The sequence below is a fragment of the Falco cherrug genome, chromosome 9 (assembly GCF_023634085.1).
Source record: "Falco cherrug isolate bFalChe1 chromosome 9, bFalChe1.pri, whole genome shotgun sequence".
Taxonomy (NCBI): Eukaryota; Metazoa; Chordata; class Aves; order Falconiformes; family Falconidae; genus Falco; species Falco cherrug.
The window spans coordinates 16,476,740-16,496,674 of NC_073705.1; the positions used below are offsets into that span (position 1 = coordinate 16,476,740).

At 42.9% G+C, this 19,935-nt stretch overlaps 1 protein-coding gene across 18 annotated transcripts in view; it reads right to left on the reverse strand.

The window, feature by feature from the left end:
* DNM1 (dynamin 1) overlaps positions 1-19,935 on the reverse strand; it is a 68,714-nt gene that overhangs the window by 44,214 nt on the left and 4,565 nt on the right. For all 18 annotated transcript variants that reach the window (XR_008733906.1, XR_008733907.1, XR_008733908.1 and 15 more), the window contains exon 2: positions 77-150. Coding sequence is in view for 13 of the 18 variants with exons in the window: in XM_055720956.1 (XP_055576931.1) it covers positions 77-150 (74 nt within the window). In the remaining 5 variants the exon portion in view is untranslated. The remainder of the gene's footprint in view (positions 1-76; positions 151-19,935) is intronic.

The following is a 19,935-nucleotide window of genomic DNA, read 5'->3' on the forward strand; positions in this document are numbered from 1 at the left end:
GCCACTGACCAAGTAAGACCTTTCTTGATTGAAGACAGCAATCCAGCTGGAGACACAGGGAAGGTAGCTCACATACCTGTGCTGGAGTTTACCAGCTGCAGGACCAGCGGGCGTCTGGTTACAATGCCAGATCCACGTGGCAGAAAGTCCCTGAAATTAAACAGGAAGTTTCAGATGAGTGAATGATCGTTTCCTTCCCTTTTCATGGCTTTTCTGCTTCTATAAGTACGCATGGATTCTAATAGGGAGTCTCAGCCATGGACACAAAAATGTTTAAGGCACTAAAAACCAAGTACTACTCCTCAAGGAGGGTAAGAGCTTGTTGTTCTGAAGAAGCCTATACTCACAGTACATACCTTCTAATCCTGTCTGTAACAGTTATATAGCCTCTTCAGCTGAAATTCCAAGTTAAACCAACAAGCCCATTTAATACAGCTGTCTGTACTGTGGAAAAAACAATCTTTTTCACCAGAAAGAAAAGAGAAGTTGAAACAGAGCCCAAAAACTAGCGTGCCTCCCTTTGACAAAATGCAATTTCCCAAACTACAACAAAAATCACTCACACCCTGCGCTTTCAGGCTTCAGAAGACACCACGTTGTTCCAGCATGCAAACACCATATGATACATCTGAAAGAATAAACAGCAGCCAAAGGCTTCCCTCCACCCAGAGTTTCTCCTGGCTAACTACTCAAGACATAAGTATTGCCAATGCAAAAGCAGCAGCAGTTTCCTTCCATATTCACAAGAAACCTCAGTTTCTGTCTGCTTCGAATCACTGCAAAGGAAGAAAGCCTTTCATTATCCTTCTCCAAATGCTGACTTAGCAGCCCACAAGTTCTCCTCTCGTTTTTCTTTTTCCAGATCCAAGTGCTTTGAGCAAAGCTAGGCATGCTCACTGCACCTGCTGATGACCTTGCTAGTCTGTGGTCTGGTTTTCAAGTACTCAGCTGTTCACATGGCTCTCCAAGAGCCACTGAGCATTTCTGACAATATGATCAATTGCTTCCTTGCCTAGTGCGAGAAGCATTGCTTCAAAACATGGTTCGTACAGCGTGAATGTAATTCTTTTTGCTAAAAGAAGTCCCATCTACATTGCTGGGACTCTGGCACACAAACCTCCCTCCCTTGATAGCTGTAGCAGAAAATAATTTTGCTAATTCAATAGTGACTAACTACTCTGGTAAATGAGAAATCCAGGGCTCTTCATGCTGAGCATCTTGCTTTAGTCCTGCATGAGCCTAACACTGACAAAGGAAATGAAGATAAGGAATAAGCTTTTGTTTCAACACATCAGGCAAGGACTTGAGCAGTCTTGTTTTGGCTCCTGGTTTGGCCACTCTTTTCCTATGTAATCCTATGCAAGTTCTTCTCCTTCTCTGTATTTCCCTTTACTCAGCTACAAAAGCAACCCTCCATCTTTGGGGCTGTCAGAATAACTTGGTAATATCAAAAACTGCAGAGTAGTTTCAAGTGAAGGGAGGGTAAGAAGGCATCCTACAGTCACGTCAAATAGAAGTATCTCCCATAAATTACTAGAGTAAAAGGGCCTCTGGTACAACTCTACCAGTAAAAATAAGATTGTAATTAATTCTCATTTTTTCAGACATATAAAGAGTTAACCAGGGTTTGTCTTTCATTTGTTTTTCAAATAATACAGCTCTAGTTTTTCAATTCCAGTGGGATTAACCCTGGAATCTTTGAGGCATTGCATCATTCTAGCAGCTTTCTGCTGTCTCAGCTCCATTCCTATAGATGTCTATGGTCAATATGTGACAGAGTCCTACCCTAGCCTCAGTTTTTAGCATAACAAATCCATCTGAGCTGCACTGACTTATTTTTAGCTTATTGTATCCGAGAAAAAGGTATCCTATTACTATAGATTCCCTTTCTAGCACACTGAGACAATACTCTAGTTATTGATCTCTAATTTGCAGTATCAAATCCTGCTTTACTGTTGGAAAAGCACCACTTACGTTGACAAGCATGAGCTCTTTAAAAACTAAGACTCCGCTCACGTTGTGCTCCATATTTTCCTGAAGATTTCTGATTTGGCCAAAATCCTGATTTCTATGCTGTCCTTGTCACAGCTACTAAGGCAGAAACTCAGGACAAAGGTAGATGGAAAACCTATGTGGCACCTGGGTTCCATCATTATAAAAAATGACCCGGTTTACTGTGTTAACTGAAGTAGCTCCTGGGCTATTCCAAGTTAAAAACCTCTAATTCTTCATAGAGAACAAGACAACAAAACCATTAGCCAAACCTAAACCACTGTTAGCACTGCTTTAGTTCCGAGTCCATGATTCACATGGAATCTGATAACTAACATCAAAAAATAAACGGATGTTCTTATCCACAAACTACTGGGAGGTACATGCAGTTCAACTAAGGTTCTCTCTACACTTGACTCTCATCAGGAATTACAGTCAAAAAGCTTTATAAAAACCCACAACCGATGCAGTATCACCTCATTTTATCCACAGTATTCCCTGTCCTTCTTCACTTCCTTTCTCTACAGTCTCTTGGACAAACTCTTTCTTCCTCCTGCTCCAGCTAAGCCTTTCAAATCACAGACACCAAAAAGTACAGGTTAGTGAATTCTGCAGCAAGCTGGCTGGGTGCCAAGGAGGAGGCTGTGTATGGGAGTCTTGCCTGCCCTCTCGCTGGAGGCCTAACAAACTGCTGCTGTAAATAAACCACAGCTGAGCATGTGTGACATGGACAACATGCCCAGCACAGTTCTTGAGTTGACTTAGGAGCCAGGAGAAAGACCTACAGGCACACCTATTGCTCCTGAAAGAGCAGCACAAAGTGATGAAATTAAGTCAGAATCATGGAAACAATACATGTGATAAGAACCACCACCTGCCAGGTGACTTGGGCAGACAAGAGTAGAAAGGTTAGATAAACTGGCTTATTCAATTCCAGCACAGGAGATGTACGGTGGCAAGGCTAGGGGAGGAACTAGAAAGATGGACTAAGCCTTCAGCGATAACACGCCGTAAGGCTCTGAGCACTGAACAACAAGGGCAGCCAGGATTCCGCTTGTGAGACCAGGCAGCCTCTAGCATGACATCAAAAGCAGCCTCGTTACATACATCGCTATACAAGACTTCATGCCTGAAATATGTTATTCAATTAGGTTGAGGGCACCAACCCCCTGTTTTCTTCCTTCACTTTGTATCTAAGAACTGAAGATTACTTTTTTTTTTTGTTGCCTTGTTTTTAACGTGCAGAAGTGGCATGGCAACATTTGATTTCTTATGCTTTTAAGCAGGAATACCACACTACTGCTTCTTCAGACTAGGCTTCATCCAGAAAACACAGCAAATTAGCAGCTAAATCAGAGAGAAATTGTATTCATGGAACATAAATACTTAACCTGCTTGTATCTTTTTCGCTTAGCTATTGTATCAGTATAGGTATCGGTTCCAGCAATGCAATTCCAAGCATTTTATCAGGGTGCAAGAACAAGGCTCCGATCAGCTATGTTCTCCAAACCATCAGTTATTGATAGATGTATTTATACATCTTTCATACTCATCTTTTATTAACTACAGTTAGAGAGAGGATACTGAGTGAGTACTTGATCGGTGATAGATTTCCTCTTCCAAATGGAGACAACAAAAAGAACAAGGATGCAAATACTGATGGGTCTTGGGCTGAAAAAGTCCAGGCAGGGAAGTGACCTGAAAAGAGTCATGTATTGTTGTATTTCGCATTGCTCACTTCTGAAGTGCTTATACATGTGCAACTAGCTACCTCAGGGCAAAGCCAATCACATCATCCCTTCCAGTCTTATTTCTGTTTTAGTATGCAGAGCTGCATTAAAGTACACATTTGGGCCAAAAGCTGCATTAGCAATGCAATAGTAAAAAAAATATTTGAGGGATGGAAAACAATCTAGCAGTTACTGTAGAGCAACGTTCAAACAAAATCCAAATGTGTCAGAAACTTAAAGGCAATCAATGTCATGCAGCAATACATTTACAGTCAGGGCACTGGGGTCTCAGGGTTTCCCTAGGAGTATCGTTAAATTAAAGCCAGACACACCACACATTAGGTAACTTGGAATCCTACAGAACAAAAAAGTGCTGTTAATGACAGAAAAAAGCATGTTTGGTCTATAAACAAGTTTCAGAGTTCATTAAATGACTTGCCCAGTATAGAGGATTAGAAGTTAAAGGTAACATGGACCAAAGACATTTTCCCCCTAGACTATCTACAAGACACAAAAAAATTGACAAAGTTATTGTATAATTCAACATAAATTGTATGGAAAGGGAAGAAAACATTGGTAGATGCAGTCAAAAATGAAAGAGATACACCCACATGAAAAGCTTGGGACTTCTGAAGAGGCACACATTGAAACTTTTAGACAAGTTTCTTGTGTTTATTCATTGCTACTACGTTTAAGAAAGTGTCACCGTCTCCATTAAGAGACTTACATGAGCTGCTTGCTGCAGTGGGGCCACATTTGTTCTTAAAGAACACACAAAATTTGCTAGTCAGAAAAATACTTCTTTACTCCTTTGGTTAAGCACTCGATCTGATGTTTTCTTGTTAAACAAGAGATAACTAGATCTTTGGAGAAGGAATTAATCTTCCAGCATCTCAGTGATCATTACGGGCATATTGTGCCTGGTTCACCTGCTTCATTAGAGTAAGTGCTCTCAAACTTGATTTTGAGAAAAATCAAGACAAAAGTGATTGCATGCGCAAGTCCGTCCCTTTGTGCTTTGCCAGAAGTGGTTAGCTCACTGTTTTGGGTTTGTGCTCCAAGGCTTAGAGGCTCCCTGTAACAGTCACAGTGGCATTTAATTCCAGCAACACTGCATTTGCAGGTAACCTGCCTACGATCTTGTAGCCATGACATTCAGCAGTGGCAACCATAACCTCCTAACACTGAGGGAAGGTAACATACTAATGGCATTCCTACATACCAGCCCCGAATGCAGCTGCTTCTCAATACTCTTCCACTGCAAGTATGAGTACCCTGCATTCCCTCCTTCCATCAAATTTAAGTGGAAAAGCACCCCTGCTGGCTATGTCCTTCGCACTGCACAAAGATACTGTCTACTTTTTTGCAGCTCATCATTTTAGTGAGGCCCCCGAAGTTTGTCAAAAGATCACTATGTAGTACTGACCAAGAAATTTAATTTCAGCTATAAACACAGCCATGAGGGGGGACTGCATTTACACAGATTTTCAGAGAGACACCTGAGACAAACTCTTCTTGCTCATACATTCTATAAACCTTAATGTGTCTGGACAAGAAAGCTTACAGAAAAGCCTTCGAGTCAAAGCTTTTTCATGCACAATGTTAGTCTCCACTGAAGTTGAGACAAAAGTCATTGGGAGTCAACAACAGAACCAAGTCCGTAGTAAAGCCTCCTGTTCTGAACTGACAAACCAAATGCTCCCACCACCACTTACTTTCCCTCCTGTCAGAGAAGCTAGAAGGCTTGCAAAGCTGTTTGTAGAGGGCTTTGAAATAAAAATCTAAGCCTAGTCCAAATATACCAATCCAGCATCCTTGCAAGTTTATTGTTTGTCAGCCCGTTGAGATTCTTGGATCAGAACACACTAGAGAAGGTAAAGCCTCAATTAAAAAGCCAAACAGCAGCTTATGAAGACATAAAAGTAGTTCCAAAGAACAGAAGAGTGAACGCCACCATCTGATCATTTAACTTCAATTTGATTTCTTATTTAACACCTACAGACAAAAAGGGTATTAAGGGAATTTATTAATTCCCAGTTTGGATTATATTAGTGTCAGAAAATTAAGATTCACACAGCCTCCACAATTTCACATGGCTGTTTCTGTTTTTAAAATCCAGTATTTGTTATTTCCTGTGTCCTAGTAGTGCCCAGGGACAGCAATTCAATCAGAACCGCACAAAGCATGATGCCAATACACAGAAAAAAAAAAAAAGAAAAAAAAAAAGTCAAACAGTTCCTGCCTTTATGGATTTTGCTATCTGGTTATACAGTTCTGACCTGCTCCTGCTTAAGCTTAGCACTATCTTCATTTCCTCTGTCAATGCTTATAGCTGATCATTCTTCATTCACACACATCCAGATCAAGAGTTCTTCATTAGCGCATCACAGCACAATGCATTACAAGAATCCCGACAATCTAGGGGTATCAGTACCTTTGGCGTATGACTCTTGATTGCTGCACTGATTGGCAACATTCACATCTTCATACAGGCTGCAATCTATGAATGGCTTATAAATCTCTCTGAACAGCACAACAGCTACATTTTCAAACACATTCTTACCCCAGCATGTGTCTCAAATGAATCCTTAAAACAAAGGCTAACACCTATGCAACACATTAGCCACAGAATATCTGCAAGACTCAAAGTATTTACTATCAATCTTACTGACTGCTAAAACAAACACCTTAGAAACAGTAGTAGCTTTCCACTTCTTAGACTCGAACTCAAGCCTGGTGCTCCTTTGTAACAGCATCACCCAGTGCTACCAAAAGGTAGAAACCTGATGCAGGAACTACCCTCGAGAGTGCCTTCCTGGTCCGATCCTTCAAGTGACACACAAGTACATGCATAAACAACTCTACAACTCAAGGCATGGGGCAAGAACAAGGACAAATCTGTTCTTACCTCTGCCAGCCAGCAGGTTAACAAGAGGGCTGCATTACAGATTCAGACTTCTCTTTCCTGCTGACCTTGTGGCCTCCAAGAGCTGTTATCTTCCACGAACCAAAGCATTTCTCAAAAAAAGCCACACAGGCCAACATGAACAGCAAAACATAAAAGCAGGTGCATTATGAACAAAAGCACCCATCAACTTAACTGTTTTTCTCTGCCCTTAGCTTTCATCTTCCTTTCAGGCTGCATGATGTGAACTTGGGACATCAGTCCTACAGACTCATAACCACATGCTAAGTCTCATTCCTAAGTAGCCACATTTTTTCCGTTAAGATTAGCACTTTTAGACTCAGATGTGAAAGCCAGGGGATGCATGCTATTTATCTGACAGTTGCTACAGCATAACAGTGTGCCTAGCCTTGACCCACAGTGAAAGAGTAATTCCATAAGCACTTGGTATAATATCGTTTCTTCGGGTGTAGTTGGTACTGGTCACACAATGGATACGTATAGAAATAAAGATCTATTGTAAGTACATCACATTCCAGCATACTGGCAATATTATTGTGCACAATGGTTCATTATTCAAGAATACAATTGTGAAAAAATAAAGACAGGCAATAGTTCATGAGTGTCATCATAATATACATGTTAGCAGAAACAAAAAAAAATAAAGAGAAGGCTTCCCACTGCCTTGTGCCTTGCGTTCCTATTTACAGTAGCGCAAAGGGAGGTTAACACCATTGTGCTGACTTGGAACACTTACAATTGCTTTGTTACGTAGTACTGGCACTCAAACAGCATCTGCAACACCTAGCTGTTTCTCCCCAGTACAGTTCTCCACATCAGTAACCAAGGAGGGCCAAGCACACCTTGTCTTGAGTTTAGGAGTTTGCTGTACTTAAGATAAGCTCCCAGAAACCATCTTACAAACTTCACAGGTGCTGTCTGAGCAGGGCAAAGCACAAATGCTAGCATAAGCTGGACCCACTTAACAGCATACTACTGGATAACTTGTCAGAGAGGATAGATAATAAACTGGAAAGTAACTTCTGAAGTTTGCACCTTCTCCTATTCCCCTATCTGCCTTGAGTTCTTCTTTTGCACAGCACTGCAGCTGATACCACCACAGGTCCCCAGCAAGCATGAGGGCTAATTCTGTCCAAGATGCCTTTACTAAGGTTTTATGCAGAGACTGAGGCACTATGGTCTTCAAACATGAAAGGACAGCAACTATGCTAATTCACTGCAAGAACAAAAGTGTAGAAATAGGTTGTATTACATGTTCACACACACACCCTGCTCCAGAACTGACATTATGACTCTCACTGCAATAATCACCTTTGTTTTGTTTCCTCTGCCCCTTTTACAAGGGACCAAGGATGTGTGGTGTTCTTAAGTGCTCCATCTTTTTCCCCCGTACTGTGCACTCACTTCAAAGTAAGAAAAATTAGTGTATTCATAGTAACATATGAAGTAAATAAAGCCACCTAAGAAATCAACACTTACTGCAAAAGGCAACATTTCAAAACCCATAATGACACCACATCAGAAGCTTTGCCAAAGGAGACTGCCCCCTCCAACAGAATCCACCTCCATAGAAAAGTGCATGGCTAGCTGTTTGAAAGCCTACATGCGGTAAGTTCAGCGAGTCAAATCCAGTTCCTCATGAACAAACATAATGGTGGGGTTTGTTTCACTGACATTTGGGACTACACGATGTGCTGTGGGGAGACAGCAGCTGAATGAATTTCCATCTCAGCCATAGGGCTTGTCTCTTCATCATGGGACAGAGCACAATTACTTGGCCACTGATCCAGGTGTACAGAGGTGACAGACTCCAGCACTATTCCCTGCGTCACCTTCTTGGTGATTTCTGGTAGAGCCTAGATCTTCCCTTTCCTACAGAACAGGATAAGGCCTTCTGTTACTGAAATGCACTGTCAAATTTTTGTGCTCTTATGGGTCTCCGGGAGGACCCACGTGCTTCAAACACCAAAAGTGTTAATTGAAAAAGGGTTACCCCCATCAGAATACATTTGTTGAGTCAAGTGTGGGCTGAGGGGGCTCAGACAACTAGAGAGGGGATAGGCCCTGTGCAACCTTCTCCTGCATCACTGATGCTTCAGCTGCAGTGTTTAGACTTCAGCCTGCAGCACCCTTACAAACACTGCTAAAGCAAAAAGGAAGGTGCATAGCAATTTTTACACTAACACTTCCTTAGAAACAGCACCCTCCTCTATGCCTTCCAGAACATGCTAAATTCTGCTTTCCTGGCTTATCTCTGACTGCACAGACTGGCTCCCAGGAGTCACTGCAGTCAGCGCCTTTCTCATTCACTCCTTCCACATCTCCCTGCCTTGTACCTCATGCAGCCTCCCTCCTGCACATGCCTCTATGCAGGTCTCCGGAAGCAGTGGGATAAGGTAAGTTTTTCTATTTATTTTTATTTTAATCCTTTGGGCTGATTTTTGTTTCGCACTCAGGGAACATCAAAAGCTTCAGGGTATATCAAAATCTGGAAGACAGCTGTACACATTATGCCAAGTCATGGCTGCACTAGAACCCCTGTGCACAAGTTAATCTGATGCAGAACTACAGAGCTTCATGGCTGTACTGCTTCCACAGGGCAAGAGACATCCAATGAGGTCAGAAGCACTCTTTCACTTTAGCTATTACACTTCTATTCAGTGGCCTGGGGGCCTGCCAGCCCACAGAGTGAAATGGCACAGCCAAGTTTGCCCTAGGGATTTGTGCTGCTGTATGTCTGCAGTAATTCCAAGGAAGCCGCTATACCCTAGCTTTGTGCTTGGTAGACCTTACAGCAAGATCTGGCCTGACTTTCAAGGTGCACAATATATTTTTAGATGACCTGAAAATAAGGCAGAGATGTTGCTACTTTCTTCTGATGCACCCCTGCAAACCCATAACCAAGGGTTACCGCACCCAACTAACTCATCGGCTGTGCTACTTTGCATAAAGCAAGAATTTCCAACAGAGCTGCACTCCATCCCTAACTCAGTTTACATAACACGTGCTGAAGTCCCTATATACAAGGGAGGGGAGACAGAAGCCAAGCGAATGGAATTCCTCTCCATTAGAGGTTACACAGCTCCTGTGCTACACCTGTAAGAGGGAAGAAGAGAACAGACAAGGGAATACCTTGGGAAGATGCTTAGACACACAGGCATTACCATTTTTGCCAGTTTTCCACAGTCTGCTTCCTTCTATCTAGAAATCTAAGCTTTCCTTCTGAGTCACTGCTGGGGCCTAAAGAGGCAAGTACCCTCAGGGCACAAGATCCGAAGTACAGAGGTGCTGGTCAGCCCCTTTTGAAGAATCAGCACTAGGGTTTTGCACAAGGGCACAGGGTCCATTCAAACAGACTCAGTACTACAGACCCCTAGGAATACACGGGGTTTAGTACATGCTGTTCTTATTTGAACCTGAACAAGGTTTATATTCATGCTTTGAGTCCTCCTCTGGTTTCATGAGATGAACTTTCATTTTAGAAAAAAGGTTTCAAAATCAACACCCTCACTCACAGGACTTCAGGTGCTGTGATCTTCTGAAAGCAGTACAGCAAATATAACAGGATATACAATAATTTCATCAACAAGCTATGCCTGAAGCCCGTCTGAAAGATCTCAGCTTCCCCCAGTCCTTGCAGGCAACACAAGTAGTTCTCAGCTCTTGCCCAGAAGAAGGTGTGCTAAAGCCTGAGCACAGCTCACCACCTTACCCACCCTAACTGGTATGTCTGGGCAGGATACAGCGTTACAGCCGCCTGTGCTGCTCCTGCAGGGCTCCCTGCTGGCCATGAGCGACCAAGGTCAGATTCTTTGCTTTGTAACACCATGGAGGACTGTGAACCCAGGAATCCTGGCACACCTCGACAGTACCTTGTGTCATCCCTGCTGAGGAAGCCTGCAACAGGAGCAGACTGGATCCACGTGTTTCTCTCCCTAGTTGTGGTCACTGAGCAGACAGATAATCCCTTCATGGGCTGCTGCTCTGTAGTTGCGGTGCGTTGACCAATCCAATCCGAGAGCCAGAACCAGGCCCAAGGGATAATTCCCCTCCTACTTCCCTACAACATGGTGAAACCTACTTGTTTCCATAGAAACAAATCAGTTTGATGTCCATATAGCTCCTGCATACCTCACTGCTGTGCATCAGCCCCAAGCTGCTGAGGCTGACAGATTTTAAGTAAGCATCTACAGCTACGGGTCAAGAGCTTGCAGGAGAAACAGGAGGTACTGCTGGCACACAAACCTGGCCATCTCACCTGAGATGTTACTTGCTTCAGTTCATCTCTGCTGTGAGAGAACTGATCAGGAATATCCTTCCCCTCCTCCATTTTGAGGGCTGACTTATCTGCCAGATCCTCCCTGCTATGTTCCTGCGGATGGGTTAGCCCAGCACACAGACAGACAGGAAAGGAAAACAGGGCACTCCAACACATCTACAGGGCACTTGTGAGCCAGTTTTCTCTTTGTATTTTTGCAGGTAAAAACTGTAAAGGGATTTTCTTGTTTGGAACTCTGCATTTTACTGTAGAGGATTATTTAGAGTGCTACAGCCTACAGTGCATCGCCTGATCTCAAAAAGTCGCTGCCCATTATAGCAAATGCCGCATTGACTCGGCTGCAGTGCTGGAGAAGCAGAGTCTTGAGAGAGTAGAAAATTACAGCGCTTCTGCTGTGAAGCCTCCTCTGGGATCTTCTGGGTAATAGAAAATGAAGCCCTGGATCTTGCTTGCTGCCTTGGGATATTCAAGGTAAAGAATAATACAGCACTAATTCTACATGACAATATCAGGAATTCCTGGGATCAAGCAGCCTGGTGAAACCTGAATGGATGCAGCAGTAACGATTACACACTTGTTGAAAATGCAGCTTTGATTTCAAGACTTAATCCCAGAAGAAAGAACACAGGGCTGGCTTCACTCGTTTAAAAAACAAACATAACATCAGATCTGTGTAACAATACCAGGATTCAGGGGAAAAGCAACCACAGCACTGGTGGGGTCCAGAGACCTCCAGAGCCACAGGTGTAAGAAATATTGCAATAGCATGATGCATTCTCCACCCCAACAGCTGTAAACCAGACCCTTCTGTCAGCCTTGCTGAATTTTCACCATCATAGCATAAAAGCACGTTTTTCTTTTGCTCCCTCTGAAGCTTATATACCCTGACAAAAAAAAAAAAAATGTCATGTAGATTATCATCTCCAGAAACTCTCTGCAACTTCCAGTCTCCAAGAGGACAGTACCAGGCATCAACACCACCCTAGAGCAAATTAGTTCAGTCCTTATGGCAGTAGTAAAGAAACAGTTTTTGTGGCCATAAAAGTAAACCCATGACCCAGCATCTTTGCTTGTCTCTATCTCAAGCCATGCTGATTTGTCATAATACTGCAGTAACACTGCTCTGCTTTGGCACAAACAAATCTGACAAATCCTGTCTTTGCCGTAACAGAAGGGCTGCAGCCCTGAAACACATGACCTGTACAGCACCTGCAACTTGAGCTGCAAAAAAACAAAAGGACAAGCTACACACAAACTCTGGGACCAAAATGACTGATGGGAAAGCACAGCCACAATAACACCCTGGGATTAATGTATGCTAAAACCAGTGAGCAACGGCTGACCTTGCTATTTCCCACCACCAGTGTCTTAATCTGTCCTAGCTCGCTGGAATCAGGCTGCAGCTGGGTCTAGAATAAAGCCTGTCCAGCAATAAAGGCTCTCCTGTGTTCAGGGACATCCCTAGACTGTGCAGCAGTAACTAATTATTCAAGCTATTCGTCACGTGGAGACTCTGGATAGAGGGGTTTATCCCCCTTTTTGCCTTTCTCTCCTCCAAAGCAGGAAGCCAGGTACAGTGGCAGACTCAAAGATACCAAACACTCATGGTAAGTATCATCTTTGATTTCTTGTCAAAACTCCACCACCTCTGGAGTCCTGGAACCTGCTGCAAGACCTAAGAGAAGAACAAACAGCTTGACACACATTTCATCACTGCAGTATGACACCTCCTCCACTCCCAGACAGCACTGTGTGCTAGAAAAGAAGACATCCTCCCCAGAGCCTGAATGCCACAAAGGGTACTGACAACTGAAAGAGTTCATTAGAAACAGCAAAATCACTTTGATGAACCCAATAGTACAAACTCAAATGGAAGCTGTATGAGGAAAGGAGGTGGTAGCTCAAGCTATGATGCGCTACTAGTGGCCAGACATGGATTGTAGGTTTGTAAAATTGAATGCATGTGCCCTGATAATTTATCTTGGGTCAGCAGCGAGAGGCAGAGCGTGTTGTGGATGGGGAGGCAGGTGGTCCCTTCCAACAGGCCAGGCAGGAAGGACAGAGTTCTGTGGATAACAGAGTGATACTGCACTTGGGCATCCTGACCAAATTGTCCAAAGTGTGTGGTTGCCCTGCAGAGGGAATTTAAGATGCCAATTTATATCTACACTCTGCCTGGGAAGGTATGCAGGAATATTGCCAAGCTCCTTGCTATGCCCTGCACCTCTGCAGTTTCAGATATAATTAGGATCACCCTGGCTAGAAACATGCTGCAGAGGCATTGCTTCTTAAGCCCTTGAAGAAAATCCAGCAGACAGACTGCTAACACCTCTAGTGCAGAGCAAAGTCAGAGGCATTAAACTACTTCAAAACCCACGTAAGACATCTCCATTTCAGGCTATACCAGAATGAAAGCTGAATCAATAGTCCCAGAAGAGACGAGCTTTTGACCTCCTGGCTGGTTCCAATGTGTCTGCCAGAGTCCTTTTGACCAACTGATGGGACAGCACTCCTCATGTTCCAGGGAACATTTCTCTCTGGTCACATTTGGGCACTGACCACAGGAGGTAACAAAAAGGCAAGTTTACATACATATACACATACACATAATTTCTAAAGGAGTCCAAGTCTTCATGGAAAACTTTTAGGGCTTAAATTAAAAAAGCAGGTGGGTCTTGGTGTTGCCTATTAATGGGCACTCTGAGATCTAATAGCAAAATTGCAGCTTAGTCACCTGGACAAACAAATTGGAGTCTTCTATTCCTTCCCCTATTTTCCATAAGCAAAAGGTTTATCTAAATTCCTTCCCCTGTTATCATTCCCCCACCCCTTTAAACCAAGACACTGATTTCTAATAACATTTGCTTTTGCCTGCCCAGGTGTCCAGTTTGAATTCAACTTTGTCCAAACATAAGACAGTAAGATATCAAGCGCTAACGCAGCGCCTCACTTGTTATTTTACAGTAAGTATTCTTTAAATATGATTCTTTCAACAGTCTATACAAATTCATTCAAGAAATGGACCTCTTTCTCCAAGATTCATTTGGGGTGCCAGACAGTTTGCAGGCTTGGCATAACACACACACATCTTGTATGAACAGGCATAAACAGAGTAATGCTTAGGAACAGGAACATCGAATCCAAGTATCACAGCCCAGAGGGAAGAAGCATATTGCTGGGATCTCTTCTGAGAGCTACGCTGATGGAGAAGAGGTGACCCGAGTTTCAGCACTGGAGCTGCAGCATCAGCTCTGCAGTATGACACATGTCATGCACCAGTCCCTGACGGTACCCTGCATTTTGGTATACACCAATCTCCTCCTTACCTCTAGCTATAACCCCACTGCGACAGATCTCCTCTCAAGGCCACCGTGCTCAGACAATTCCCAGCTATTCATAGAGGAGCTTCTATTAAAAGTAAAAGCACAATCAGATTAAGAAATAGCCAGAGATTACTCAAGAGATCACAGGCAGCAGCCAGAAAGAGAAAACCTAACATGTATTGGAATTAAGGGGCCCCATCCTGACCCAGAGCAGTGTAAATTCGGAGTAAATCATAAGCAAGTCAGCAGAACTAAGTATAAGAATAAAAACTATGGGAGTTTGAGCTTCGTTTTTCACTGGCTTAATTCTGAACTGACAGGTCATCAGGTGTATTCCCCTGCTGACAGAGAATTGTTCCTGTGCTGGCAGGCAGCAAACAAACAGTTACTTTCATTGTAAGCCCCTGTTTGTAGAGGTTTACAATTGCTTGGATGAGGACGAGCTCTCGGAGCCCTGAGTTAGGTCCTACATAATTTGCTCTGCTTTTACACATGCAAGAGTGGCAGGAAGGCAAAGAGGAGGAACTGAACAAAAGCTTCAAGATTTTTGCCTTTAAGTACCTCTTTCCTTGTTCTAAGAAATCCAGCACAGCCTCCCCATCCCTGGATCATCAGTCTCAAAAAACCCCACAAAAATTACAGTTTTTCCTAGTACTCTCCAGAGTAAGTTAGTTCCACTGTAAAAACATTTGCAGATGTTGAGAACCAACAGCTCAGCATCTCTGTAGACTTCTGCCTATCGCTGCTTTGAAAGAGGGTCTAAATGCAGCTGGAAAACTACTCTGAAATAGTTTATGCTCAGCTTTTATACAGCCTTACAGCAACACTGCTGTACGGCTACGTCCTCTGGCAGGCACCCCACATACTACACCAGCCACTCTTACATCAAGACTGTTTCACAGCCACAAAACAGCAGTCCCAGCAATTCTCATGTTTGTTACAGTAGCGTTAACTCTTCACCCTAGCTGCAACAATGCAACCTGCAGCCATAAGAAACAGGAAAGGGAGTGTTAAAGGGGACTGTTGAGGCAAGACATTATTAAAACAGAATTTTCACCCCCAGAAACTCCAGTTCAATTCCCATTTCAGTCACAAGTGAGGAACTGGGTCTATTCCAAACCTCATTTTGTATAATTTATTGTTCATTGTGACTGCAACTCAAGTATTTTAGCAGAGCTTATAGTTTTGGGGCTAAGTCCTGATTTTTAGGAAGGGAAGAGTTGACAATGCAGGTCTTAGTTTTGGGATTCTCTACACTGTCTCCAGGAACACTTAGGGAAACAGCATCTTTTAAAGGAAAAAAAAATAAATACCCTCAGTGTTAGAAATCGACATTTTCAACACAAAAGCTACACCGCTCTTCTGTTAGCTTAATTGTTACATCCAGGGCTCTAAGAAAAGCTACACAAGTCACAAGACTTGCAGAAAAGTGGCAGAAGCTGGCAAGTTTGCTTCCAGTCAGCAAGACACAGCTTGAGGAGCTTGCATAACATCTGCTTCCAAGTTGCTTCCAAAAGCATGTTATGCTGAACTGCAAGAAGCTACTGACCAGGGATTAAAACACCATCTCACTTCCACTTGGTCATGGCGGGGTCTGCCAAAGCTTTCAGAGCATCTAACATGGCAGAGAACAATCAGAGACACTGTTAGATTTCAGACTCAGGGCTCCTTCTTCCTGTACTGGAAGGAAAGAAAAGCAGCTATCTATTATAGTCAGCACCAGCCTAGGAGCTGTGACAAGCCTGAAGGTCATGCAGGAAGCAACCATCAGCAATTGTCCTGTCTGCCCATCTATATAAAACAGCTTAAGAAAATTACTGACACACTTTACATTTGATTGTTGTTAAAGTATTCACTAACAGGACTTCGAAAGCAAAAAGCTGGACGTAAGTACAAAGTGTTAATGAGTCACCCGGAATAACTGTTGAAATATCTAACATTAAATTGTGCTCTCAGTTGTCAGCCACAGTATTTTCATGCATACTCTTGCCTGCTCCTCAGTAAAAACTGAAGTGTTGTCTCAGTCCTCTCCTCATAGCCACCCCAATATTTACAGTAGCCAGTCCTGAGCAAGACATCCAATTCTCATGACTAAATTCCATCAGGTCACTCAAAAATAAGCATGATGCAGGCTTTTGAAGGATCATAGACAAATGTAAACAAAGAAAAACAGCTTTCTGGAGCTTTTCAGAACCCGTTCTCCTGGCGGTTTGACCACCTCCAGGCCTGACCAGATCATCTGAGTGTCTGAAGTCACCAAGGACAAAACCCTGGGCTCATTCCTCTACAGGCCTGCACTACCCATCCCTGCTCTCAAAGGCTATGTTCAAAAATTTAAGTGCTACCAGCTCAACTCGTGCAGCCTCTCATCTCCTAGTGCTTTCTAAGAGTACTCCAACTCCTCAAATCTAGCACCTGATCGATGCCAGCAGCCAAAGGTGGCTGCATCAGTCCCAGCCTCTCTGCAAGACAGACCTAAGAGACCAGCAACACTGGGCAAACGAGGCCGCATGAGCAGCGAAAGCTCTTGGCACACTTCTGCACAGAAGGCATCTTTCAAAGGGCTCAGGCAGACGCTGCTGTACCACCCTTGCAAAGTTTTAATTTACTGTTAGAAGAAATAGATTCCTACTTTATGGTTAACCTTTTCTAATATTATTTCAGGTGTTCATGAATGATATACACCTACATGACATGACAGAGACCAACAGCACCTCCTTTCTACAGATGGAGAAAAAAGTATAAAAAAAAATTAGTTACACAAGAATTTAGTTTCACTGCTGAGAACATAACCATCTCAAGGCCAAATGTGCCTGTCTGCCTGCTTTGTAAGAGACAATATTCCTTTATCCTGACCTTTCACTCTTATCAGGAAGTGCAAAACCAGGTCTGGGATCAGGAAAGGAAAATTTCAAGTGGAATAAGAAACTGTCCCACTTGTGAGCTATGTTCCCCCACCATGCATGACTAGATTTTTTAATTTTTTTGGGGGGACCAGATTTAGTTTTAGCTCTCCTCCCAACTAGCAGTACTCTGACTCATATGGTTACAGATCTGTGAGTCCAAGAAGGAAAGTATTACACCCAAAGTTTTTTGGGTGTTTTTTTTAGTGACATATCAAGGAAGTAAGTTTACCCTGCACATTACCAGTAAGTCTCCTTTCACAGATGCCCCCTCAAAACCAGTTTTATACTGGGCATACAGGCTGAACATCATATGCTTCTAGATGACTGCCTGCCGCTCCTTCTACAAACCTTCTGGTTTTGCCACTCAAATGCATTACCTGCCACAAAAACAGAGTATGGGCTCACACGGGTGGAGCACACATGGGTTTGCTCTTCTCTAATAAACTCACTGCTCAAGGCATCATAATGCATTTCACTCCGGTAGCTAGAACACAGCAGGAGCTGTTTTCTTGATTAACTTACTCTAAGTTGTCAAATTCTTCCATTTCTCCTCAAAAAAGTTCATCTTAAAGATACTAAGAAATCCTTATTCAGAAGAATTTTTACTCACACTCATACAGACAGGCTCAAACTTGAAGTATGAAGTAGCGACATTCAGTGATTCACCAGATCAGGAAGGGGGCTAGCCTTAGAACAGCATTGTCAGAAGCTGCCTCAGTTACGAGGTGCTGCAGACAGACTCCCACACCTTCTATTTAGTCTAGCAGAGTTCTGCCTGCTCAGAGTATCAGGAAAAGTCAGGTTCAAGGACTTGACTCTGCATCCCCAGCTAGGTATTGAACTATGGCTTCTGAAAACAAGCAGTAGCCTTTAAAAATAAATATTTGTCTTTGCTTTGCCTGGTTGTTTTTGGTTTTTTTTTGACTGCGTAAAAAGTTATAAGCATGTGGAATTTTGAAAAACAGTAACAGCTGACAGTTTTAGCATAGGGGAATATTTCTGAGATCTGACTTTTTACCTGCTGGTTTTGCAGACTTTACAGCCCTGTATCACAGCACACCACTTATAGAGCAAACAAAAAAAATGCCACAACACTTAGCTATCTCAAAGTACACTAAGAACTAATCAAAGCTCAGGATGCTCGAAGATTCCCAACATGTGGATTATCATGGTAACAAGGAAGAGTCCACACTAGCAAAGAAGGCATCCTCCTGATGTGGCAGCTATCAGGTAATGAATTCCAGCAATGACAAGACAACCTGTCATTTTCACACACCAGTAGGTCCAGGCAAGCCCCAACTTGCACAATACTGAGCAATCCACTTCCACTGGAGATACAGCTGGTTTCCTTCCCTGGGTAAATTCTGATATGATCCCAGACATGCCATAAGGATCTCTTCCTGGTGAATACAAGGCTAATGGGCAGTTACCAGAAGTATGAGATCATCACTAAAGACTTAAGCTGAAGAATACAGTCAGTCAGCGAGATCTGCGGAGAACACCTAACTGCTGCAGGAAGCAGAAAAGATACTAGACTTATTTATTTGAGACAACCCTTATAACTTTAAGGCAAGTAGTTAGAGGACAAATACAGGCAGACACCATTGCTGCATCTACAAACACTGAGATTCACACTCCCCCCAGCCTTAGAGCCATCCACTTATATTTTAACTTAATTATGAATCTCCTTCTAGCATTTCTCCTCCCACAAGTGTTTGCTCAGAGCTGTACAGATTTCTCTTAAATTAATCTTCCAGTCTGCCATAACACATTATCTATTTCCCCCAGTGCTCCATATTTTCTTCCTTCCCCAGTTACTCAGAGATGAAAACAGGTATTTTCTTCATTGGAGACCAAAGGCTTGCTGCCATTTGAAGGACTATTATTTGACCATGATTTATTTCTCTAAACAGTAGGCTCCTACTCCTGGCTCTTACACCATTCTCTGCAACCCTACGTCAGTTCCCAAGCAATGTGTATGGCTTTAACCTGCAAATACAAGCAGGATTTGGTCAGCTCACAGACATATTCATCATACAGCAATTAAGGGTCCATGATTTTCAATTACTCTCTCTGCCAGCACTCTAAGCATGTAAATGTATCTCAAAGCAGAACCAAAAAAAAATAAAAATGAAAATAGAAGAATCATATTTAAAGACCCCTTTTGTGGCCAGATCAGAGCAAGTCAGTGAGTGTATCTTCTTGTTTAAATTTAAATCCGCTACTGAAATAATGCATTGATGCTCAGCATTACGCAGTACAGCAGACATCCCCAATCTATACATAATGTCACTATGACTTTTGTAAGGTTTAAAACCCTCAGTTCTCTTCTAGGCACTCAAGCTCACAAAGCATGCACTACAGCAGAAGGTTGAGCAACTTAAAAGGGCAAAGATCATTGTCAAAAAGTTTTCCTACAGTATCTGAACAGGCCAAGTATCTACATCTCTGTATGCATCCCTATAGCATCTTTCACTTCTAGATAGTTGCTAACACTGCTTTTGGCCTCTGAAGGGATTCTGCTGGAGAAGCTTCCTGTAACAAAGCAAAGTATGTGTTATCAAAGAAGGCATTCCCCCCATCGTATCTTGGGGGTGTAAATATTTATCCCTATATAGCTGGGGAAGGTTAAGATATGAAGATACTAAGTTGCTCCTTGAAGTTATACCTGAAGCCAAACTAAACCTTGTGGCTTCCAGATCTAGCTTTGCATTTTCAGTATGTGACGTTGCAAGGCAAAGACACAGTTGTGGCACATGCTGCCTGGCCCTTGGCTGGT